This window comes from Myotis daubentonii, chromosome 4 (genome assembly GCF_963259705.1).
Source record: "Myotis daubentonii chromosome 4, mMyoDau2.1, whole genome shotgun sequence".
Lineage (NCBI taxonomy): Eukaryota > Metazoa > Chordata > Mammalia > Chiroptera > Vespertilionidae > Myotis > Myotis daubentonii.
This window is the reverse complement of record NC_081843.1, coordinates 63560364-63587614: the sequence shown is the minus strand read 5'-3', so window position 1 is coordinate 63587614 and position 27251 is coordinate 63560364. Positions and strand designations below refer to the sequence as shown.

Below are 27251 nucleotides of genomic sequence, written 5' to 3'. Positions count from 1 at the left end.
TTGCAAACTACTTCACAGTTAGCTCTCTGATTAATCATTGCCCATCTGCAAGCCATCGGAAAACTTAGTGGAACAAATTTGTGTACTTTGGAATGCTGGGAGCTTAGCAAATCAAACTTGTTTTGGTATATAAAGCTTTAATTTTGTTTGCCCTTTTCAGCTGCACTTGTAAGAAGCTCTGTACTGATTAAACAGGAAGTATGGACAATAATATGCTACATTATGCATATAATTACTGTAAATACAACCGAGATTGTAGAAACATCATTTAAGGTTAGGCACTAACATGAATGGAGAAGGAGGTCAAGAAAACACATTTGGAATCAATTTCTTTCCATTATGACCAAATGTAAGTATCAACGAAAAAAAAAAAAAAAAAAAGCTGTGTGACACATAGTGATGTCATTACAGCACCTGTTCCCCTGAAGGCATTTTAAATTCTGGCTTTTCATGTACTCATAAAATCTTTCTTGTTATTTAATTAGTAGACTACTAAGTTTTATAAGCTTTGTTTACAAAACATATATTAGGGATTTTAAAGCGAACTGGCACCACATTGTTTATGCTTCATTTTCTAAGCTTTTTTGCTGGTCCCCTGAACATATGAATAATATCAGAAAACAAAACTGTTTTAATTGAGCTTTGGCTGGAGTTTAGATTATATCTTAACCCATAATCATGATTTCTTAATTTTGGAACAATAAAACATGAATTGCATATTTTGCTCATTCCTATAAACAAATACCACAGAGGGGGCTCTGCATTGTTTGAGGAAGGAGGCTTTATAAAATGAACTCTAAAGTCCTTTCCAACTTTCAGTTTCTCTGGTTCACATTTTAAATTTGGAATTATTCTAATATAATTTTTTAAAAGCTTCCAAATACATCTACTGTAGAAGAGGTTTTATTTCCAAGACCAAATCGTAAGCTTGGGAGGGTGGGAATTATGAATGTAGCGTACCAGTGTATCTCCAGTGCCTCACAGAGAGCCTGCGCATTCTTGGGGCTCAAGTAATATTTTGGATGAAGGAAAGGGAAGCAGAATGGGTCCTAAATTTTCCATGGAATGTCACAGTGTCAGCTGGACACTGTTCTCCTTCTGTAACCTCAACAGGATGCAGTCATGTTATCTCATAAAGATGTTGACAAGTACCATCATCTTACAATTATTTAGCTGTATCAATAATGCAGAGAGAAGTGTGCTTTGCTAATTACAATGCCCTGTAATGATCTGTTATTAACAATAAACAATGAAAACGCAGAATCTTACTATCTTTTATGAAGATCCTTAACATGTTATGGAAATGTCTAAAAGCTGGAAGTTAAAACCCAACTGATAGCTCTAAGAATAGCATGTAAGCTGGAAAAATGGTATTTGGAAATTGCACAATGAAAAGATCACTTAAAATTTTTTGCAGATAGTCACAAATATTCAGTGTGAAGTTACTTTTTGACTTCCTTAACAGCAGATTCCATGAGCTCTCTAATAGTTTCTATTCTGTCTCCATTACAGGCTGTAAAACTCAAGTGGGCTGACTTCAAGCTTCTCTGAATCTCATAGGCAGCCGATGTAAGAAATGCTGAGAAGGCGTAATCTGATCACAGCAGCTCAGGCAAGTGAGCAGGCATGCTGCCACATTCTGCTGCCCACGAGCAGGAAAGCGCGGCTGGAATCCCCACTAAGATCAAATTACAAAATAAGCTTTGTGGCCAGGCGGGCAAGAGAGGCTATTGTGGGGTCATGACATAAATCAGGGACAAGCCTGGGCAAAACTGGGCAGTCAAAAATCACATGTTCTGTGCCATACTTACAGCACGGTTCCCCATGGAAAATAAACTGTTAATGATGTTCAGATTTTTACCTCAGGAAGGGCAAACGGCTCTCCCCACACAAGTACCCACCAATGGAGCCTTATGTTTAGAAATAAGCAATTAAATCCCACACATCAAAGAAAAAACAATGAGCTGTTCAAAATGGAATTTAGCCAAGGAGAGACCAAACTGGGCCTTGGTCCCTGTCCTGGGGTTCTTAGTCCTACCTCCACTTCTTACCCACTGTGTAGCCGAATGTCTACGTGTATCAGAAAGTAACGATGGAATGAGTGGATAATGAATGAAAATGAATGCAAAGCACATTGAAAATGCTTAAAGGACCCAAATATGATTTGAGAAAGAGGGTAGCACATCTTGGGCCAAGAGAGCCACTTCCAGAAATAATCCCATTATGCAAAAAGAGCAGAATATTCTTTGGGAAGCTGGCTGATACAGATGGCTCTAATATGGCACCAAATCCCATACAATGGTATTTTCTACAGAGAAGCGTTACTTTTTGTATATGGTTCCCAAAGCTAAAGGTGCCATGATAGAAATTACATTTAGTTCCTGAGAAGTTTCAACATGATTGTCTGTGTTGTACTAAATATGAAAGACAACAAAATTACAGAATAGAGCTAGCCTTTCAACAGAAGAAAAATATAAAGGTCCGGTAGAGATTTCAGAGGAGAAGATAGCAAGACCCTGAGAGAACTATTTGACAAACTTTTGCTGAGGTATCCATACTTCAGGAGTGCAGAACTATTTCAAAAACAAGCAAGCAAAAACATAAATGCAGTGTAACCAAGGTTGTTTGGTAAACAAATAGCAGGCATACCAACAAGCCCACGGCAAACCACTTTGTACGTACTCCCAACAGGGGCCTCAAAGAAACACTTCTAGATGGTACAATGTGAACTGTGAGCCAGGTGTTGGCTTTTCACTGTGCCCCATGATGCACAGATGAATTACCATCAGTCATACCTTTCTTAGACATAAAAGCTATATACCTACCTGTACACTACAAATTCAAAGAGTTTTTAACGTTTAAAAGGCAAAAGATAAGTGATTATGAAGTTCTTAAGATTTTTAAAAAGTGAAAATAAAAGCAACAAAGTAGTTGCTTTTAGATAGGGAATCTTACAAGAGATGTGAGATTTAGCATCTACTGTACTTTAAGCCTATATCTTATTGATAATTTAAAATTATAATTAGTGTTCTGGGGACTGAACGCTACACAGAAAACTAAATATGCACATATGTATGAGATGTGAGATGCTGCTGCAGGAGAGAAATACCCTATTTTTAAAGCCAAAAAAAAAAAAAAATCTTGCTGAAGTCTATCCTTTCATTTATATGTCTCATGTAAATTACACACAATTTTAAATCTTCAACATGTTGAAAATGGCCAGGTCTCATGCACTTCTCCTTTATCACCTCCCATTTTCACTTGGCCATGGCAATGCAGACTTTTTAGAGATATTTAGGAATTAAAAGTTATATAGTTTGAATTGAACCAAGAAGTGACCCCCCTGTAGAAATAAATTTTTATTTTTATAATCTAGTAAAAAAAAATATAAATTTTCTCCTCTAAAGGCATTTTCTTATGCAGTAACACCACAAAAATAGCTTAAGTTTAAAATAGTGGATTTCCCATATGGTTAGTCCACAGCAAGATAAAGTTGTAAATGAGGGGACTATGTGAAGAAAACATAAAAAAGCCTTAAGGGCACATACAAAAAATGTGATATTGCGTGATTTACATACACAATTTTATTCTCCAAAATTCAAAGAGAAAGCTTAATATGTCATAATTTAAATTGTATTTCACATCAAATACTCCTGATTACGTATTTAACTCTAAGATCCATAACTCAATTTATAGCATAATGTGGGAGAGGAGTTAGTAAGAATCTAACCTTTTGCATTTCTTGACTTTTTTGGGCTTGTGGTAATGTTGTATTTATAGAGATTCTACACTTTCAAATTTAAGTCTTGAAATGTCAGAAAAAGCTGAGATCTCACAGAAGGTGATTTTTAACAGTCCTTAAAAGTAAAGACTTTATGATCTTCTGACAACTGGAGCTTTCACATTATAAGATTTAAAATTTTCAGTCCTAATATTACATAAGCCCACACATTGGTGCACTTTTAAAGATTCCATCGTCTTTGATAAACTTGGAAAGAAGAGACAAATAATAATACAAAAGTTGTGAAGTTCAGCAATATTGTACAAGTACAAATATAAAAAAAGTAAATACTTAAAAAGTCTCCTGTATTTAAACATGGTCCTTCATAAGAATATATTTTCAATGTAAAAGAAATAACATTCAGTTAATTTTTGATTATTTATAGTAATAAAAAAATGGAAACCTCCCAGTATTTTGAAGCTGGAACATGGATGAAGAAAGAGATCCAGAAAGGTTAATTGATATAAGATCATACTGCTACTTTTAGAGTTATATCTAGAATATACCAGGTCTTTTGTCTCTAAATTTCTCCCATAGCTAAAATTTATAGATAATTCTTGGAATTAATTTATTTTCAATGTACACTACTACCATCTGTGTGACCAGGGCAAGTCACCATGTAGTTTTCTCAACATCTGCAACTCAACAAATATTTTTCCACCACCTACTATGAGCCAGATGTAGAGATTACAAAAATGATAAGACATGAGTTAATCTTATTCTTGGGTATTATACAGTTTATTGAAGAAGAGAGAGATGGAAAAATAAGGTAATAATTTGAATAGGAAGGCATCAAAATCAAAGGTGACATTTTATTTTTTATTTTTATTGATTTGAGGAGGGAGGGAGGGAGGGAGGGAGGGAGAGAGAGAGAGAGAGAGAGAGAGAGAGAGAGAGAGAGAGAACATCAATTTGTTGTTCCACTTATTTATGCACTCATTGGTTGATTCTTGTATGTGCCCTGACCGGTATCACACCTGCAACCTGGTGCATTGGGAGGAGACTCTAACCAACTGAGCTAGCCAGCTGGGGCTGACATTCAGCTTCTGATGACCAGGATTAAAGAGAGGGTCTGGACTAACTGATGTTTAAATCCCTTTCTTAAAATTTTTTCATTTTTTTCTTAGATGGGCTTTTTAATAAATAGATAATTGATAAGATCAAAATTTCTAAATATTGAAAGTGATCTTAGTGGAGCACAGTGATATGTTTATGAATAGATGTAATGAACATTGTGAAATGTCAGGGTTTTTTTTTTGGTATAGGCCTTCAAAGGGTTATGTGCATTGGAACTCCAACAGGAACATTTAATACACAGTGCTTCCTTTTCTTCATTAAGAAAAAGAAATCCCGCCGAAACCGGTTTGGCTCAGTGGATAGAGCATCAGCCTGTGGACTGAAGGGTCCCAGGTTCGATTCTGGTCAAGGGCATGTATCTTGGTTGCGGGCACATCCCCAGTGGGAGATGTGCAGGAGGCAGCTGATCGATGTTTCTCTCATCGATGTTTCTAACTCTCTATCTCTCTCCCTTCCTCTCTGTAAAAAATCAATAAAATATATTAAAAAAAAGAAAAAGAAAAAAGAAAAAGAAATCCCTAAAAAAGGAGCTTTTATTACTATTTATCTCAGAATTAGTATTCCAAGGAGCACATTTTGGGTAACAATGCTCCAGACAACTGTAGTATTCCCTCAACTGGGCTACAACAACCGATCCTACACACGCACTGACTAGTTCATCCTCCTAGAATGTTGCTCTCATCAAGTTTCTCTGTTCAGAAACTTTGAGTGAGACTTTGTGGCCTATAAATTTCGAATTCTGCAGATCCTCTAGATCAGCGGTTCTCAACCTGTGGGTCGCGACCCCTTTGGGGGTCGTCCCTTTCACAGGGGTCGCCTAAGACCATCAGAAAACACATATATAATTACATATTGTTTTTGTGATTAATCACTATGCTTTAATTATGTTCAATTTGTAACAATGAAAATACATCCTGCATATCAGATATTTACATGATGATTCATAACAGTAGCAAAATTACAGTTATGTAATAGCAACGAAAATAATTTTATGGTTGGGGGGTCACCACAACATGAGGAACTGTATTAAAGGGTCACGGCATTAGGAAGGTTGAGATGAGAACCACTGCTCTAGATGCTGCCTGCATATCCCTCTTCAAAGTTATCTCTCACAACATCCTTAAACTCCAGCCAATGTCACTGAACTGACCAAGCTCTTTCTGTCTTGGATCTCACTACTTTTCTTTCCCTAGAATGCTTTCCTGTATCCACAAAATACTGATGACTTCTGTGACAAAATTCAGTTCAGACTCTATTGTCTCAATAAACAAAATAGTATACAATCTCTGATTTGTTACCTGAACCATTTTTTATAAAATTGTTATAATCTCTTTATATTGGTATTGCTGTTTTATGTGTATATTATGCCTCTTTTGGCTGCATTAGTAAGCTCTCTGAGGTCAGACACAAGGCCTGCATGCCAGATGACCACATTCTTTTGTATAGACACACCTTGCTTTATTGCACTTGCAATTTTTACAAATTGAAGCAAGACCTTCCACAAGCAAAAAGATGATAAGTCACTTTATTGTAATATTTGCTTTATTGCTGTGGTGTGGAACCAAACTTGCATTTCCTCTGAGATATGCTTATATCTGATATTTTGTGATGGTAATGGTGAGACTATTAGTGAAAAAATAAAAACCAGAGAAAAGAAAAGAACCCAAACTAGATACATAGTGATTTAGAGAAATATTAACCAATATTTCCAAATGTCAAATGGTGACTGCTCAGGCAAGAGTTTTCAACTTTGTTGACATATCCTACATGTATACTATAATAGAAATATTTGTTAAATATTAAAACACTACTATTCAATGTTTTCTTAAGTACTTTTAAATAGCACCAGATTTTTACACATAAAGGACGTTTGTTTCAAAAGAGATTTCTACCCCAATGAAGAAATTTTAAATAAAAAAGGTGATCCAGTAACATATTTTAAAAGGTCATCTATTGTAATTAATAAATTAATTTAATGTAATTGCAGAATATTTAACAGTTTCTTAATTTTAGACTATGGTGTATCTTTCTTTGGGAGCTTCATAAATGATTTGGTCTTGACCCGTGAAAAAGTGACTGTTGCACCATAAAATTTGTCACTGCAATCATCAATTATTCTGAAATTTTGGTAAATATAACCTCAAATGACATAAAGCCATAGTGACTTTCTACCTCATGAAAAGTTCTTATTTTTAGATATTAATTTTCTCATTTTAGTAACTGAAAGAAATAGCTCTTGAATTGAAGTTTTGATTAAGTAAAAAGGTTTCTTTTAAAAGTAAGATACACATTTTTAATCACATGTGAAAATTAACTTTTTAAAGTATAAAAATAACATTGCCCTTCCTGAATGTCTGAATATGCAGTATTAATTTTTTACACATTGTGTTATATTTAAGTTTTATAACTCTTATGAATATAATTAATTATGCTTATTACTGGCATTAGTATGTGTGTACTCTTTTCCTTTTATTATTCCTTGTTAGAGGAATGGGAAGATATGAGCTATGACAGCAATGACACTGTTGATCTATTCAACACTTTACTCGAGGGCCTAGGACTCTACCGACACATGCTAGGTACTCAATAAATATTTGTAAGTAAATAAATTTCTAGAATATATGCTCTATGTGAAAAAAAGAATATACTACACAGTTTTTGAGTTAAAAATCTGGCCCTTGGAACCCTAGCTGATTTGGCTCAGTGGTTAGAGTGTCAGCCTGTGGATTGAAGGGTCATGGGTTCGATTCTAGTCAAGAACACAAACTTAGTTGCAGGCTGTATCCCTGGCCTCAGCCAGGGGATGTGCAGAAGGCAACCAATTGATGTGTCTTTCTCACATCAATGTTTCTCTCTCTGTCCTCCTCCCTTCCACTCTCTCTTAAAAGAAAAAAAAAAATCAATGGAAAAAATATCCTAGGGTAAGGGTTAACAACAACAACAACAAAAATCATGGCCCTTGGATTTAGATTTTTATAGCTGTGTGACCTGTCTAAATCTATTTCTTCACCTGTGAAATGGAATAGTAATAAAATCTGCATCATATAGTTATTGTGAGGATTAATCCACATAAATACTTGCCCATAGGGAGCCACTACTAGGTATACTGGTTAATAATGCGGATTTTTTTCAATAGATGGAGTTACACATATGTTGATATATATGTGATTTGATATGTATGCTACTTTGTTGTATTGACAGCAAGCTTCAAAACTTGCTGAAGGTGTTAACATCATAGGTATTTTTATGCTTAAAAATGTTGAATTTTGTGCCAAAAAAAGAGCATTTGCGGGAAGTTTTAATTAATTACTTTATTTTGAAGAAAAGTGCTGCTGAAAGTTATCGTATACTTTGGCTCAAGATACTTGTGAATGCTGGTTTAAACACTGTAAAAGTGATTATTTCGATGTGAAAGACAAAGAACATCCAGGTCAACCAAAAAAGTTTGAAGACCAACAATTATAAGCATTATTGGATGAAGATGCGTGTCAAACTCAAAAACAACTTGCGGAAAGATTAAACGTTGCTCAGCAAACCATTTCCGATCGTTTACAAACAATGGGAAAGATGTTAGAGGAAGGAAACTGAACGAATGACAAATGGAAAACCGGAAAGTCATCAGTAAAATGTTGCTTCAAGGGCATGAAAGAAAGTCTTTTTTGGGGGTTAATGGGGGGGATGAGGACACATTTGTAATACCTTAACTAATAATAATAATAATAATAATAATAATAATAAAAGAAAGTCTTTTTTTGCATCAAATTGTGACTAGTGATGAAAAGTGGATTTATTTTGAGAATCCCAAATGTACAAAATGATGGGTTGATCCAGGTCAACCATCAACATCGACTGCAAGGCCAAATCGCTTTGGAAAGAAGACAACGCTCTGCATTTGGTGGGATCAGGAAGGTGTGGTTTGTAATGACATTCTAAAACCAGGTGAAACTGTTAATACTGATTGCTACTGACAACAAATAATCAATTTGAACCACGCTTTGATCGTGAAATGACCAGAGTGTGCCGGAAGACATGGCAAAGTAATTTTGCTTCATGATGACGCACCATCACACACTTCAAAACCAGTTAAAGACACGTTAAAAGATCTTGCCTGTGAGTATTAACCCACCCGCTGTATTCACCAGACCTTGCTCCTTCAGATTACCAGTTGTTCTGATCGATGGCACACGCACTTTCTGAGCAGCACTTCAAAACGTACGAAGAAGTGGAAAATTGGGTCTCTGAATGGTTTGCCTCAAAACAAGAAAAGTTCTATTGGGACGTTCTATTACCTGAAAGATGGGGGAAATGTGTAGCTAGCGATAGACATTACTTTGAATAAAGCACTTTTGATGTTTCTCTTGAAATTATCGTGTTTTCTTTGATTACAAAATCTGCATTATTAACCAGTACACTTAGTATTATCATCATCAACATCATCTTCATTTGTCTCATTTGCCATTCATCCCTGTTCCAAGAATGTAGCATATGCTCAGTAAATAGTTGTTAAGTGAAGAAATGAATCATCAAAGTGCAACTGTCTGCATACACAAATAGGGTTGACTGCTCTCAGGATACCTGTAGGCAAGGTTCAGAAAAATGGCAGTTAAAAAACACACACATCACTCTAAAATTATGTGACTGAATTTCTCTTCCTTGAACCTACTGTTTGGAGATCTGGTCACAAGTCCTAGTCATTCCCTAGTCCTTGGAGAATAGGTGTTTTTTATTTTTATTTTTGTTGTGAACTTTTGGTAGTGCCTAGCAAAGAGGTTTGTATCATTTATATTAAAATTATATAAATGAAAAAAAATCCCTATTTAGTAACCAAGTCACATAGGGTAAACTTTGAAAACAAGTGAACATAGATTATAAAATGGGTAAATGTTAGAACTCTTATAACTACATTATCTTAACAAATCCAGTTTGCAGCATTTATATTTCTTGCAAAGTTGCTATACATTGAAGCATCATAGTGAGAATTATTACTTCTACAGTTGCTAACTTAAAACTGCAGTAAAAATTGTGTAAACAGCAACTAGAGTTATATTCTGTAAATTGCCTCATTGTGAGTGGACAACAAAAATCAATCTCAGGTTGTATGAGTTTGAAATATTTATTTTGTCACTGACAAGATCATTTTAGATCTTAAAATCATTGTATTTCTCATCAGAAATGCCCTATATTAAATGATACTGATAAATATTCTAATTCATTTTGAATTCCCTTCACTATGGAAAGGCACTATTCGCCCTAGCCGGTTTGGGTCAGTGGGTAGAGGGTCAGCCTGCAGACCGAAGGATCCCAGGTTCAATTCCAGTCAAGCGCAGGTACCCCAGTAGGGATGCATGAAGGAGGCAACCAATTGATGTGCTCGCTCACATCAATATTTCTCTCTGTCTTTCCCTCTCTCTAAAAAAATCAATGGAAAAATATCCTCAGGTGAGGATTTAAAAAAAGAGAAAAATGAGAAAAAGAGAAAGGCACTATCAGATTATAAAGTAGCCTTTTTATAGTTAAGTCATATTAATTTTTTTAATTTATAAAATAAATATGAACTTTAGCAGCAAAGAATTTAGTATTTATTAAGGCAAGATGAATAGTGAATAATTATTTTAACTGGGTACATTCTTTGTGCAATTGTTTTGTTTTTACTGTATTTTCCAGATTGAAAACATAGCTTGAAAAAAAAAAGTAATATCCATAAACCCTTATCTTCTTCATCACACTGCTTCCCACAAATAGAATGGAAAAAAGAACTGCTGGTCCTAAACACCAAAGTCAGTAATTCTCAAATATTAGCATAGACACTGCAGACTAACAGATCCTGGGCCTCACCTAGGATTTACTTCTGACCTCTCAGGGAGCAAGGGCTCAGGACTTCACATGTGTCATGGTCAGAGGAAAGAAAACCAACCACTATTCATTCTTCTATCTAAAATCTAAAATCTAAAAATTTCCTTCTAGTTTCTATTTTCCTTCGTTCCCAGGGCTTGAATATGGGGCTCTATTTGCTTCTCACATGCATATCCAAATTTCCTGGAGATTCCAGAAACAAACTCACACTGAGGCAGGACCAAGGTTGCTGAAATTCCAAATCTTAAACTTGAAAGGAGTACTAACCACACAACAATTTAAAACATAAATCATCTCTCTCTAACATCATAAGAATTGCTCTAATAAATTGACTACTAATATGTGTTAGGCACTGAGCTAAGTGCTTTACATACATTGTGAGTTTTTTTCATGTACAAAATAAGCCCAACTTGCTCTGGCTGGTGGCTCAGTTGGTTATAGCGTCGTCCCCATTTGCCAAGGTTGTGGGTTTGATCTCTGGTCAGGGCACATATAAGAATCAATGAATGAATGCATAAATGGGTGAAACAGCAGATCTCTCCCCTCCCTGCCCTCTCAAATCAATAATAAAAAGAAAAAAGCCCAAACCTGAATACTTCTGCAGAAGCAACAGGGTAGGTAGTTCTGATTCTGAGTTTGCTACTGTTTTCTTAGCAACTGTGGAATGGGTCACCTAAAAATAAATGAAGATTGCCAAAGGCATGGTGAGAGAAGACCCAGATGGTTAAAAGATGTTTTTTCTTTGATCCTCACCCCAGGATATGTCTCCACTGATTTTTAGAGAGAGGAAGGGGTGAGATGGGGGAGAGGGAGGGAGGGAGAGAGGGGGAGAGAGAGAGAGGGAGAGGGAGAGGGAGAGAGAGAGAGAGAGAGAGAGAGAGAGAGAGAGAGAGAGAGAGAATAGGAGAGAGAGAAAGAGAGGGAGAGGGATAGGGAGAGGAAAAGGGAGAGGAAGAGGGAGAGAAATATGAATCATTGTTATGAAAGAGAAACATTGATGGGTTGCCTCCTTTATGTGCCCTGACTGGGGATCAAAACTGAAACCTTTTGGTGTATAGGAGGATGCCCAACCAACTGAGCCACCCAGCCAGGGCTCAAAGGATGTTTTTCTTTATCCAAGACCAACTATAACCTTGGGGATTCCAACATACACATGAATAATCTATCCAATACTCTAACCTCTCCATTCCTCGATCATCAATGACCTCCCGCTCCACTTCAGTTACCCACATTTAATGTTTACCTCAGGTCACTGCAGCACTCTTCTGAAATAATAAATTTAGACATTCCCCCAATATGACCACAACCTCCTATCTTTGTAATCACATTATTCAAATAACTCCCTTTTCCAACCTTAAAAAAAATCTTGTAAGACTTCTAGTCCATTCATTCTCCTTTTCCCTACTAGCCTTTTTCTGTTTTCACTTCCCTCCTTAACTGCTTAGAGTCCATGGTCCAACATTTCAATGTTTTCCTAAACTGCCTTGTCCCACTGTCCATTAAATGTGCTTGACTTGAAAACCCCAAAGTTCGAGGAACCCAACTGACTGCCTTCTCTTTGGCTAACAGATTATTGTCCTAATAAACAAGTCATCAACCACAACTGGGTCTTCAGCACTACTCAGCCGTTGCATTATGTAATCATAGATAACTCTCCATATGCTATGATTTAAAGGTTAAGAAAATCATAAAAACACGAAAAGAAAAGGGAATTTGTGTATAACTGTGGAGTGAGACTTAAGGCACACATACACAAAAAGACCTAAAGCTACAGAAAAAAATGATTGACATTTTCTGTTCCATACAAATTAAAATGTTCTGTAAGAAGAAAAACACTCCATATGTAAAACAAAAAGATAAAAGGCAAACTGGGCAAAAATATACCACATATAACAGGATTGCTAGCCACCATGTATAAAGGACTCGCACAAATCAACAAGGAAATGAAAAAGATTCAATTAAAAAAAGACCTGGTAATTTATAAAAACAGATCTAAATGGGCAATAATTATATATAACAATATGTTCAACCTTCCTGCTTATCAAATAAACATAGAATTGAGACTTCTTTGTGGACTAGCAATGATTACAATAATTAATAATGCTTTTACTTTTCTAGTATTCTTTCCAGTGGTTCTCAACCTTCTGGCCCTTTAAATACAGTTCCTCATGTTGTGACCCAACCATAAAATTATTTTCGTTGCTATTTCATAACTGTAATGTTGCTACTGTTATGAATCGTAATGTAAATATCTGATATGCAGGATGGTCTTAGGCAACTCCTGTGAAAGGGTCGTTTGACCGCCAAAGGGGTCGCGACCCACAGGTTGAGAACCGCTGCTTTAGACCGTTCATAGCATTTGACACTGCCGACCAACCCTCTGGCTCAGAGCATTCTCTTCCGTTTGGATTTCTTTCCTCTGATTTGATGCTTAGTTTTCAGATGGCTCCTTCTTTGCAGCTCCTTATGGACCTCACTGAATATGTCCTCCTAGGGTTGACTTCATTAGTTCTATTACTTGCAAATCTCTATCTCTTGAGCTTCGGTCTATATATCCAATAGCTTACTGTTCATTTCTACATGGAAGTCTTGTAGGCACTGCAAACACAGCATGTCAAAACTGAACTCATCATTCCCTCACAAACAGGATTCTCTTCTCATCTTCATTTTCTCTGTTAATGAAAGAATGTCAAAAAGACTGTCTAAACCAAGAACTTGGTACAGCCTTAGATGCTTTTCATTCCATCACTCATCAATTCAGGGATTGATGAATGTTCACAAAGTATTTTCTCCATTTCCACTGCCGCAGCCAAGTTACCCCAGCCTCCTCCAATACATCCATCCCCCTTATCAAAGTTATATATCATATTATATTCCCTTCCTTAGGATCCTTCTCCCAAGTTCTTTCACAAGGTTGGGAAGGATCTCTATGATCTGGCTCCTGTTATACTACCCTATAACCATGCTGCCCCCCCCAGCAACATTGGACTTTCTTTGGTCCTAAAATGTACAAAGTGTTCTCCTGCCTTTGTCTGGAACCTGGAAAACCATTTCTGCACCCTTCCCCCATATGCAATTCCACTCTCATCAATGGGAAATGGCTAACTTTTATATTTTTCAGGTCTTAGCTATTTGAGAGCAGTGACTGTTTTTTCATTTTAGAGTTGTCTCCTTAGCACCTGGTACAGAACTGTAGCATCTAGTATGGCACGTGGCAGGTGAGGAGTGGCTGAACCTAAGTGAATGAGTATTGTGTCAAAACCCAAGGCACTGCGTGAGTCACGCTGGCAATATAAAAGGGGTGACAAATCATTAAAAGTCTAGGTGTCACTGACCAGAGTAGGCCGACTGTTTCCCCTTATTGCTAAGACACATTCTCCCAGAAGTCTGCTCACATAATTAAAAGTTAAAGATATTTATCTAAGCCAGTCCTTAGATTTCCCCTCTTCTCTTTTCTATTTTTAAAAAATGTTTTTATGGATTTTTTTTTCAGAGAGAGAGAGAAAGGAAGGGAGAGGGAGAGAGAGAAATGTTGATAAGAAACATCGATTGGCTATCTCCTGCACACCCTCTACTGGGATCAATTCCACAACCCAGGCATGTGCCCTGACTGGGAATTGAACCGGCGGCCTCTTGGTACATGGAATGATGCCCAACCAACTGAGCCACACCAGCCAGGCATCCTCCCTTCTCTCTCTCTCTCTCTCTCTCTCTCTCTCTCTCTCTCTCTCTCCTCTCAAGCCCTGCAAAAATGGGTCAGAAATGTGGTATCTAGTAGGTACCCACAATTCTTTATGTCCAAAAATAAATTAAAAATCTTGCCCTAGGAAACTTATTTTTTCTTCTTGGCTTGTAATGGTTAATGGCATCACCAATGATCACCTTGCAAAAGTAGGAATTACTCATCTCTCTTTCTCAACCTTTCTATTTAAGCAGCAATTAAGTCATAACCTCTATGGCCTAGATATTTATTCCTTGTTCTCTCATGTTTGTGATAATCACTGATTTAATTCTCATCATGTCCCCCCTATAACATACTCCTAACTGGTCTCTTTTTTGTTTAATCTCTTCTCTTCCAGTCTATACTCACGCTACTACCACCAATTTGATCATGCTAGTGTCAACCTTAGAAACTTCTGATGGCTCCCCATATCCCTAGATGATAAAGTCCAAGACTCCTCAGCAGAACCTCCTCTATCTTATGGGCCTCATTTCCTCTAACTCATCTATGAGCTCTTCTGCTTAGCCATACTAAACTTCTGCCATTCTCTGAACCTATTCTGTATCCTGTGTCTGGGCCTATGATCTTATTTTTCTGGGTACAATGCCCTATTTTTCTCTAGTCATTACTTCTGGAAATAGATCAAATTTTACTTCCTGTGAAAATCCTCCCTAAACACTCAAGCTAAGCTAGTGACTCCCAACTGTGCATTCATAGCACTTTGCATATTTTTCCAGTGAAACACTGATCACATTCTTTGTAATGATTTATTTACATACTGTTGTGGAGACTGGTAACTGTTAATGAAAACCTTTGCTAAAATAATCATAACACGGATGCCTGACACATTACATTTCCCAGCATTTGCTGCAGTTAGGTGTGGCCATATGACGAAGTCCTTTCCAATGCTAGCAAGTGTAAAATTGATTTGTGCCTTGAAAAAAGTGGGTGTGACTCCTCCATGTTCGTATCTTTCCCTTCCTGTGATCCAGAACACTGATGAACCTGTAACCCCAGCTGAGACCATGAAGATGATAATATTAGGCGATGGCAGAGAAAGAGAATGGAAGGGACCTGCTCTCTGTTGGTGTGATATAGTACAGAGAAAACCCTAAAGACTCCCTCAAAAAATTACTAGAATTAATAAATGAACTCAGCAATGTAGAAGGATACAAAATCAACATCCAGAAATCTATGGCTTTTTTTATATACACCAATAATGAACTCACAGAATGAGAAGTTAAAAAAACAATCCCATTTACCATTGCAACAAAAATATTAAGATACCTAGGAATAAATTTAACCAAAGAGGTAAAGAACCTGTACTCAGAAAATTACTGGACACTGAAAAAAGAGATAGAGGAAGACATAAACAACTGGAAGAATATACCATGTTCATGGATTGGTAGAATCAACATCATTATAATGTCCATACTACCCAAAGCAATCTATAGATTCAATGCAATCCCCATTAAGATACTAACAGAATATTTCACAGACCTAGAACAAACTCTCCAAAAATTTACCTGGAATAAAAAAAGACCCAAAATAGCTGCAGCAATCCTGAGAAAGAAGAACAAAGTTGGAGGGATCACAATACTAGATATCAAGCTATATTAACGAAGCCACTGTTCTCAAAACTGCCTGGTATTGGCACAAGAACAGACATATAGACTAATGGAACCAAACAGAGAACCCAGAAATAGACCCAAGCCATTATGCTCAATTAATATTTGACAAAGGAGGCAAGAGCACACAATGGAGTCAAGATAGTTTTCTCAATAAATGGTGTGGGGAAAATTGGACAGATACATGCGGGGGGAAAAAAAAGAAACTAGACCACCAATTTACACCATTCACAAAAATAAACTCAAAGTGGATAAAGGACTTAAATGTAAGACAGGAAATCATATAAATCTTAGAAGAAGCCATACGCAGCAAAATAGCAGACATTTGTCGTAGCAGTATCTTTACCGATATAGCTCCTAGGGCAGGGGTACACAACTTTTTTGTGAGTGCATGCCAAAACCAGAAAAATCTCTGACTCAAAATTCCTCTGCATGCCAACCCTAATTATTTGAGAACATGTTACGCCTACTTGATATCTCTTAAGGTGCACGTATGTGAAGAACCTTGAAGAAATAATAAAATTCATTCGAGCGACAAAAACACAGTATATGATGATGAAAAATACATTTATTTTTTAATGTATACATCTACACTGATAGTCCGACAGAAACCTTTATGACTCCGTTTGATATTATCAGTGGGACTTTTGCTGTTGCATCACTGATGACAGAGATTTTACATCAGGTTTATATTTCGTGACCTTCAGAGATATGCACGAGCTACTACTTTCATCCGTCAGGCTACTCCTATTACAAGACTTAACAAAATTCATCACTGAGAACAAAGATTCACAAGTGTATGTGGATGAAACCAAAACACTGGTCGGATCTAGGAAGGCAGGGAGAGTTAAGGCAGAGGCATAGAAATTGCTCTTCCCCTCTCTCGTCAATCCACGTCTATGGTCTTTAAGATAACTTGTTATGTAAAATTATTTATTTATCTAAGATGCACCTACACTGAAGTTACCTGAAAAATAAAAAAGTCAATATTAAGAAAAAAATTGTAAATGGAAGATTATAAGAGAGGGTTTTGCGTGCCAGCAGAAGTTACTGGCATGCCATGTTTGGCACGCGTGCCAGGGGTTGCCCACCCCTGTCCTAGGGCAATAGAAACTAAGAAGAAAATAAATAAATGAGACTACACCAAAATAAAAAGCTTCTGCACAGCAAAAGAAATCATCAACAAAACAACAAGAAAACCCACGGAATGGGAGAACATATTTGCCAATGTTATCTCCGATAACGGTTTAATCTCCAACATTTATAGGCAACTCATACAACTTAACAAAAGGAAGATAAACAATCCAATCAAAAAATGGGAAAAGGACCTAAATAGATACTTTTCGAAAGAGGACATACAGAAGGCCAAGAGACATATGAAAGCATACTCAGAGTCACTAATATTCCGAGAGATACAAATCAAAACAACAATGATGTACCATCTCACACCTGCCAGAATGGGTATCACCAACAAATCAACAAACAACAAGTGCTGGTGAGGAGGCGGAGAAAAGGGAACTCTCTTGCACTGCTGGTGGGAATGAAGACTGGAACTTCTATTTGACCCAGTAATCCCACTTCTAAGAATATATCCCAAGAATACAGAAACACCAATCAAAAAGGATATATGCAGCCCCATGTTCATAGCAGCACAATTTACAATAGCCAAAGTGCCCATCAGCAGATGAGTGGATTAGAAAACTGTGGTACATCTACACAATAGAATACTACAATGCTGTAAAAAAGAAGGAATTCTTACCATTTGCAAGAGCATGGATGGAACTGGAGAGCACTATGCTAAGTGAAATAAGCCAGCCAGAGAAATATAAATATCACATGATCTCACTCATTTGTGGAATATAAAGAACATCATAAAATGATGAACAAAAATAGATACAGAGACAAAATAGCATCAAACAGACTATCAAACTTCAGTGGGAAAGCAGGGGAGGGTTGAGGTATGGGGTAAGAGATCAAGCAAAGGACTTGTATGCATGCATATAAGCATAACCAATGGACACAAACACTAGGGGGGTGAGGATGTGTGCCAGGGGTTGGGGGAGGCCTGGGGCAGGTCAATAGGGGGAAAAGGAGACATATGTACTACTATTTATAATACTTTAAATAATAAAACTTTCCTTCTTATTAACCCAAGCATACTCAAATCATTTTATATACCACTAGTGGCCTGGTGCACAAATTTGTACACATTAAAAGGAAATTAATTAGAATATTTTAATATTGTTATTCACCCTTTCTCTATAATAGAAGTGTGAACCAAATTCACGACTGACAATGATAGATGGAAACACACATGTGCGATTGGCACCAGCGAGAGCTTTATATGTATCGTGCATGCGCAAGTCAACTTAGCCTTTTATAGATATAGTATAAACTTGCTTAATCAGACCTGCTTTCTGACTTAGCTAAACTTTTTCCAGCCCAGTGAAGCACACCAACTTCTTTCAGGTAACTGTCAGCAACACAGCAGTAAATGTCAACACAAAGCAGAATATTTTTGTAGATCACGCAGGGAGAACAAAGATGAAATATTTAACTGCAGCAGTATTTGATTATATTCTGTGCAGTGAGAAATCTTGAAGTCATTTCCAAGGTCCACCATTTCTTACTTCTTTTCAGTCAGGTCAAGTTTCTAAGCTTTCTAAATCTCCATTTTCCGGCTAATGAAAAGAAAATAGGATTCCACTGAGTCTCCTATCTACCTAACTCTAGGAATTCTGCGAGGATCAAATGAGATGAGGCATGGGAAAACGCTTCATAGACATTTGGTTAAAGTGTAAAATGTTTCCACCTGGCTATAAAGCAAGTCGTGTTCCTGGGCTGAAGAAACTCCAGGAGGCTAGTCGCTAGGGAGAGGAAGACGGACGTTGCTACGTTCTATCATTACCCGGATGGACACTTAGCATATTAGCCTTTATATATATATGTGTGTGTGTGTGTGTGTGTGTGTGTGTGTGTGTGTGTGTGTATACAATTTAAATAGCTAAATAATCCTACAAATAGCAAGCTAAATGAAAATCTCAGCTCACATATGACTCTGAGCCTATGTATTTTTAAATACGTTTCCTCATATACAACTACAACTCCTTTCTACTTCCTATAGAATTAACTTGTTCAATTTGTGTTTTTGTGATGCCTGCATAATGAATTCAAATAATTAACCATCCAAGTGAAAGTTTAACCTTAATGAAAACAAATTTTAACAAAAACAACACAGGGAATTAATTTATAAGTCACATTGTTTCTTACCCCTCCAGCACACCACATTTTTCCTGCTAATACTGGCTCAATGCAGAATTTTATGCTGCAACATGTAAAAAAACCAAAAAACTTTTATTGAAATAAAACCCCTACTAAGCTGGTAGACTAAAACAAATCTTAATACAGATACTATTTTAATTATTCTTAATTAAAACCTTGCAGAGATTCTGTATTCATATTCTAAGGGAAGTTCATATTCATACATGCAAAGAAGCAGTTTGCTTCAGGGATTAACCATTAAAAATACCTTGAGCAATGAGATCCCATATTAAAGACATAATCTCAGGGATATATTACTTCATATAAGAAGCTTGAAATATATTCCTGAGTGACCCTTGAGGGGTACTTTGGTAAAGGTGATTTTCAGAATTTGGAGGCTGAGGGAGGTGAAGTTTGTATACTTGGCACAGTCAAAAACCATGCACTGACTGCTCTCAAGATGGAACTCAAGGTTTCTCGTTTCTAATTTTGTTGATTTTCCTTGAATCATAATTTTGCTTTCACTTATTTCCAAATTGGCAGCCCCAATGCACTGAATTTATTAATTAATTCACCAGACATTTCTAAAATGCCTGTCTACTCTGTGCCAGGCACTGTTCCAGATGCTGGAGTTATAGCTGAGCAAAACCAACAAAGCTTATAGTTCAGTGGTGGGCAGGGGAGGCCAACAACAAGTCATAAACATAACAAATCTCTCAAATACATAGAGGGTTGGTCTGTCATAAATGCTACAGAAAAACACAACAGAACAAAGAAGAGGCAAGGATGCAATTACAATGAGGTAGTTGGGATAGGAATCACTGAGAAGGTGACAGGTGAATACAGATCTGAAGGAAATGAGGAAGTGAGCCCCGTGGACATCGAAGGGTAGACCATTCTAGGCAGAAGCCATTGCAAAGGAGTTGAAAGAAATCATTCCTTGCATGCCAGTGCCTGTGGAACCCAGGCAATAACTAGTCAAAGCAAATCTCTATAAATGAATATTGTAATATTTGTGGTTACTTCTTTTATATTTTAGTTAACATTAATCTAGAAATTATTTGTAAAGTACAAACTATATGCTAGGCATTGAAGAAATAATGATGAAAAGATAGACAGTTTTCATCCTCAGGAAGCTTAGGTTAGTGGAACTAACAGTACTATGTATGATGGTAGGGGTAGTGGAGGCTGCCATGGGGACAGAGGGTAGAAACACCTCCCCCAGATTGCAGAAGATGGGGTTTTAGAGAGAAAACTACCAAAGATTAAAGGATTTTCTTTCAGCTCCTGACAGGATAGAAAGAAAGGATTGCATATAAAATCAAATAACAAATGCTTCACCTGTATTTTATCCTTGCAACACCCTATAAGGTATATCTCATTATCATTGTCAGGTTATATGGGAAAGAGTAGAAGTGCAGGGTGGTTGGGCAACTTGACCGAACTCGCATAGATAGGAAGTGGCAGAGAAAGGATATGAATTCAGGCAGTATGGTTCCCGAGTCTTACTCTTAACCACTATCTTACACACTCTGTGAGCAGCATGCCTGTAACAGTTCGTTAATAAATAAAGACGTCTGGGTATTTTCCAGCTGCTTATAGGTAAGGCTTGTTGTGGACTATCTGAATAGTTTGATTCTAGAATGAGTTTTTATCAGCATGACCTAGAATTCAGAAAGTCTGGTTTGTTTAAAAATTAAAATCAAATCATCTTGTTCATACTGTGGTATGAACTTCTGACACTGGTTTTCACTAACCCATTAATGTAACAAGTTTGCACAAGGAGCCGCTCTTTGGATTCCTCTCCCGCGTCTTCTGATATTCTCAAATGGAGAGCAGCCTTTTTTCCAATTTGAGTGCTTTCTACTAGATTTTGTCAAATGTTCAAATTCCATAAATAAATTTAAAAATGTGTCCTCTAGAGCCCCAGCTCTGCTCTCAAATACTACCTTCCCAGAGAGACGGTGGCTTGGCTTTTCTTAGAGTCAGTGAAAACACCAGGGGTGTTCTGGACCAAATTACAAATCATATGCTTTCGTCCAGGTTACCGGGGAGTTGTCAGAAGGGAACCATTTTGAGTACAGACTGCTCTAGGTGACAAATCTAGATGGGCTCCGAGCAGAGGCACGTGTGGGTGGGGGAGTGGGCTGTGGAGCTTTGCAGAACTAGTATTCACTCTGCTGGGTTTCTAAGAGCTGATGAGTTCCCATTTTCATCATGCACAGCTCCCTGACCAGACAACTGGAAATTCTAACTGGGGATCGCACAAATTCTCTCTGTTGAAGAAACAACATTCTCTGACAATGATAAGTGGCACAAATTCCAGTTGGAATTCTTAGAAAGACAAACAACTGGAAGAACAACTGTATATGAAAATGTGGAGACAGCAGGCTAGGGAATTAGAATCTAATCATTTTTAAGACCATGGGTACTTGTCTAATAATACCTATAGCAGAAAGCCATGAATGATTGAGCAAAGACTATATGACTATTTATACAGCTTACAAGTAAATATCTGTACTGTATAACTTGGCTGTTTTCAGGTATAATGTATGTAATAGAACAGTGAAGCATCACGTCTCCTAACTCATTCTGAAGGTTTGATCCATCAAAACAAATGTCCTAACAGCCTCTCTAATGCTGGAGACAGAAAATGTTTGAGAAAAGTCACATTTAGGTAAAATTTCAACTGGAATAGGAAGAAATAAGATTTGATCAACTGGATTTGGGAGTCATGCTAGTTATAATGATAAAGGTAAAAAAGAGGTCAGAATAGAATGAAAGAAATTTGGTAAAAATGGTGATCAGATTAACACTAAATTGAAATGGACAGAAATATGATTGTATTAGTGTTACCACCTCACAGAATGAAAGGATTCATGATGAATTTTCTACTTATAAAGAGAGTTCAACTTATTACCAAAGGAAAATATTGATCAGGCTCATAGGGATGGCAATGAAATTCAACAGTTGTGATTACTAATTTTCAGTTCTATCTTTTAACTTAATCCCATGTCCCTCTCAAAGCAAATGTTTCCATCATATATAAATAACAGTTTTTAAAGTTAAATGAATAAAAATACACAACAGAATTTGTAACTGCTATTTCTGAGCACTATTATACTGGTCTGAATTTATATTGAGACATTACAAAAATGTTCTAAAACACTAGATTGCCTCTGAGAGATAAAGAATTCATAAATTTATAATGGTAACCAAATGAAAATATAGAGTAAACTTTCTAAATGAAAATATGGCTCTCCTAACGAAAGGCTGAAAAACAAGAAAATGTAATGTGCATTAGATTCCTATTGTGGGGAATGTGTTTGTATCTAATCTAATGCTTGCATACATTACTGCAATGCTTTGAGAACAGAGTAACAATTGTAATTTTGCTCTGAATCAAAATAACAGAATCTGTCATTTGACATGCTGTAGTGTTTGTACTTTCATTATTGTTCATAGAATAATTGTATGCTTCTTTTTACTCTTATTTTGTAGCAGTTTATCTCTTTAAAAATGCTACTCAAACTATCTTCAGCAGGAATTTCAAAGTCAAAATCAATCACTATGTTTTAGTAGACGTTTTCAATACGCCCATACATATGCTTATGCGTATGTTTTGATAAAATGTGATTCTTACATGCCTAATATGTTATTTCACCACAATTTGCATTGTTATAATAGGTTATTGATTGATTTTCAGTTTAAGGGACTGAGGTAGTATTCAGTAATGAATGAGTGCTACCAAGTTTATTCCAAGTGCCCAAGGTTCACTCACCCCAAGCAATTTAGTCAATAACCAATTTTTATATTTCTATCTCCTTCAAAATTCTACACCAATAATCCCTGTGTTTTTTAAAAAATTATTTCAGTATCAGACTAACATTTCCCATGGAAATCAATATGGGTGCGATCCATTAGCCAAAAATCTGCAGTACTGCAATGCAAACATATTAAAAATATTGATCTTGTAAAGCTACTGATGTTTTGATTGACTTTAATGTTTGTAAGCAGCAATAACAGAATTTCAATGACTGAAACAAACTTTTGATTAAAATTATAGATTTTCTTGGAGGGGGGTGCTATTCTACTGGTTTAAAGCATATCACATGGCTTACTTGTCTATCATAAATGAGTGCAGTGAGACATACTTATCCAACCCCTTATTTGTAAGTATTTTAGTCTATCATAGCTTACACATCTCTAATCTACTTTGAACTGCTCTGACATTTCAATTCCACTTCTTATTATATCACATAGTGAGGTGGAAATTTCAGACTGAGAATGGCAGGAATTGAGAGCTCTAATCCCTGTTTTACTATTATGCAACCTTTGGAAAGGCATTTAACTCTCAGTTTAAATTCCTCAAATGTAAAATGAAATTAAACCTTGGGAATCGATGAACACTTTTATTACATTCTGAGATCAATGGACAACAAAGACCATAACTTCTATATACAACAGGTTATTTGACCCAAAGATATATCCTTTAAAGAAAGCACACAATTTTGCAGCTACTTAGTAATCACCTAGCAATGCTCTCGTTTCATATATGAAGAGATTGAGCCCCCAAAGGTCCAACAGTAAACCAAGGAACTTCTCAGAGACCTTTCCTGACAACCTTATCTGAAATATACCAATGAGCCCCGACCAGCCACTCCCCCACTGTTTAGCTTACTTAATTTTTAAAAAATGTATTTTTATTGACTTTATTAGAATTATATTGGTTAATAAAACTGTATGTTTCAAGTGTAAAGTTCTATAGTATAGCATCTATAGATTGATCTATATTGTATTATGTGTTTACCACTCAAAATCTAGTCTCCTCCCATCACCATTTATCCCCCCTTTACTCTCTTCCACCTGGCCCCACCCCCCTTTCCCTCTGGTAATTACCATACTGATGTCTGTATCTATGAGGTTTTCATTTTTTTTTCTTAATCTTAACACCTCTATGTAAAATATTATATCTATTTATACCTATACTAGAGGCCAGATGTATGGATTCATGAATATTAGAAGTCACTGAATTGTATAATTTAAATGGTTACAATGATGAATTTTATATTACATGAATTTTACTTCAATTAAAAAATGTGACCAGAATTCTTTTTCATTTTATTTATTATAATTCTGGGGAAGAAAGATATTAGTGAAATAAATTCCTGATGAAATTAAATATTGGATAGTACCATAAGTGCTCTTCTTAAATCTCATAAAATTCCTATGTTTGTTTGATTAGGCTTGCCTCCCTGACATGGGAAATTACTGAATCATCTGGATTGTTAAGCATGTTATCATAAGTATATACTAGTATTTACAAATCTGCCAAAACAAAACAAGAGAAAAATGAGGAAATAAATCTACTCTACCCCAAATTCACCAGAAGCTGAGCAACTCTGCTTTGCTTTAGACAAGTGAACAAAATCTTACTAAAATGTAGAGAGAGATTTAAATTGTCAAATCCTATCTAATAAAAAGGGAATATGCTAATTGACCCTCACGCCATTGCAAAGATGGTGGCGCCCACAGCCAATAGGGAGGGAATATGCTAATCAACTGCCCCACCCTCAAGGATGGCAGCACCCACAGCCAATAAGGAGGGAATATACTAATTGACTGCCATGCCCTCAAAGATGGTGGCACCCAGTCCCCTCAGCCCCCCAGGGCCGGCCTGAGGCACAAGCAAGCCTCGGATGGTAGCTAGCCAGCCGCCCAGGGCTGCCTGAGGCTCAGGTAACCAGGGCTGGCCAAGGCTTGTGCTGCCGGCAGTGGCAGCAGCAGAGGTGTGATGGGGCATCGCATTCTCCTGTTCACCTACCGCCCCTGAGGGCTCCCGGACTGTGAGAGGGGGGCAGGCTGGGCTGAGGGACCCCCCCCTCCAGTACATGAATTTTCATGCACCGGGCCTCTAGTAAATAAATAAGTGAAGGATTTATATTAATCCTTCTGGTTTTGCAAAAGCAGCCTTTTATTCTGCCTATGGGATACAAAGCAAGATCCACTTAAGATTTGGAAAGTTTGAAATGAAGTAAACTTACCAAAATATTCACAAAGCACCTAATTACTTTCATATATATTTCATAATTACTATAGTACTATACTACATTTGATTTTAATATATTTTAATTTTATTTGAAGAACTTTTTCTTTAACGTTTTCTCCACTATTTTATTCCCTCCCTTTTATTGTAAAAATATTTAGACCTGTCAGAGTTGTAATAGTAAAATGATTGCCTATATACCTGTCTCCTAGGTTCAATAATTGTTAATATTTTGCCATATTCACTTCATCTCTTTCATGTACCTTTTTTCTTGAACAATCCGAGTTAGCTGCAAACAAAATAAATTAACAACTACAACTCAAGTGCTTGTTTTCTGTCAAAGTCACAAGAGTAGCATTGGGATACTTTATTATAGTCATCTGCCTTCATAACAGCAAATGTTGGAAAATGCATTAAAATAATTTTCTTGACTTTTCTGTAAAATTTTTCACAGTACAAGAAGCACAATGAAGGCAACATCTTCTATTTCTTGGATACGGTAACATACTTACTTGTAACTTAGAGACATTTTTCTAACTTGAAGGGACCCCTGGACCTTTCATTTAAGATCTTCTCTTTTCTAAGTCTCACCTCCCATAAACACACGACACATACTCGAACATTCATTCTGATAGCCTTGGAATGTAAAGCCTGGCTGTGTATAACCCACATCTGGGTATCAATTTTATGTTGTAATCTAAATTTCCGTTGCAGGCTGCTTTGTCTCAATGAGATCATAAGCTCCTTCAGGATAGTATCTAGGCCCTTTTAACCCCATGGTTAGTGTATACTAAAATTCTTTCACAATTTAACTAAAATCTTCATAGCATAATACTTATTATCAAAAGAATTTAAATGAACTGTAAATCATATACATTTACCACTATTGTGTTATGTGTGATAATGTGCTATAAGCCCATTCAAATTAACACTATAGTCTGGTTGACAATTATTTTTTGTTTCACTGGATCTAATCTCATATTTTCCAGATGAAAGAATTTTCATGATTAAAGAGTTCTTACAGATTGTCTAGATCAATCCTATGTTCCCAATCCTATGCTTTTTTAAGTGAGTAAACATCTACAGAAGTTAAATGACTGATCTACCATTATAAAACTTTTAAAACAAAAACCCAAAAGTAGAAATAAATGAGTCAATACATCTAATGTGCTTAGATCAGGGTCTGGTTGATAGAGAGGGGCTTCAGAAACATCTGCCTCAGAACCAAGGTTTATGTATGGTTAGTTTAGTGCATTTTCCACTAAAACACACTACCTGACAATTCCACAGTAAAACAAGGGAGACTGCCATTTGGGGAGCATGTTATGCATTCTTTTATGAGCAAGAGATACATGACAGACAAGAGACCAGGCAAAGGCTGTTGTCAGAATTGTCAGAACAGGCTCTGACTAGTCTCTCTTCCCTGAGGTCACAAACTGGCTGCCTGTGGGCCTGACCTGGATGGTACCTGTTTTATCTGACATATAATGGTTTTGAAAACTTGTTAGTTACAACACTAAAACAAGAGAGACTTCAAGCAATGATACAGATTCTGCCTTCTTTGGGAAAACTGAAACATCTGACAACACGGAGCTTGCACGCTTATATTTAACTCATCAGTTGGTGTTCGAATTTATAATTCCTCAATTTAGGCCTTAATTATGAGTAAGACACAGATGATAACTTTGAATCACATATTAAGAAATATACTACTTAGAAAATACTACGTGGTATTTGCTAACTATACTTATTTTCTAGCCATACCTAAGTAGCTATTTCCTACGGGAGGAGACAGATTGCTATAAAAGGAAAAAGCAAAAGTCACTGCAATGCTTAAAGGATTAATGACAATTTAACCAGAAAATCCATGTGAAGAGGAGAGCC

At 36.5% G+C, this 27251-nt stretch overlaps 1 protein-coding gene across 7 annotated transcripts in view; it reads right to left on the bottom strand.

The window, feature by feature from the left end:
- Positions 1 to 27251, bottom strand: part of ARB2A (ARB2 cotranscriptional regulator A) — a 381447-nt gene that overhangs the window by 45785 nt on the left and 308411 nt on the right. Inside the window, exon 11 of one of the 7 annotated variants that reach the window (XM_059694108.1) lies at positions 8692 to 9433. The exons of the other annotated variants lie outside the window; for them this stretch is intronic. Within the exon in view, the coding sequence (XP_059550091.1) occupies positions 9348 to 9433 (86 nt within the window). The 3' untranslated portion in view covers positions 8692 to 9347. Of the gene's footprint in view, positions 1 to 8691; positions 9434 to 27251 lie in introns of those variants that run through there. 7 annotated transcript variants of the gene reach the window in all.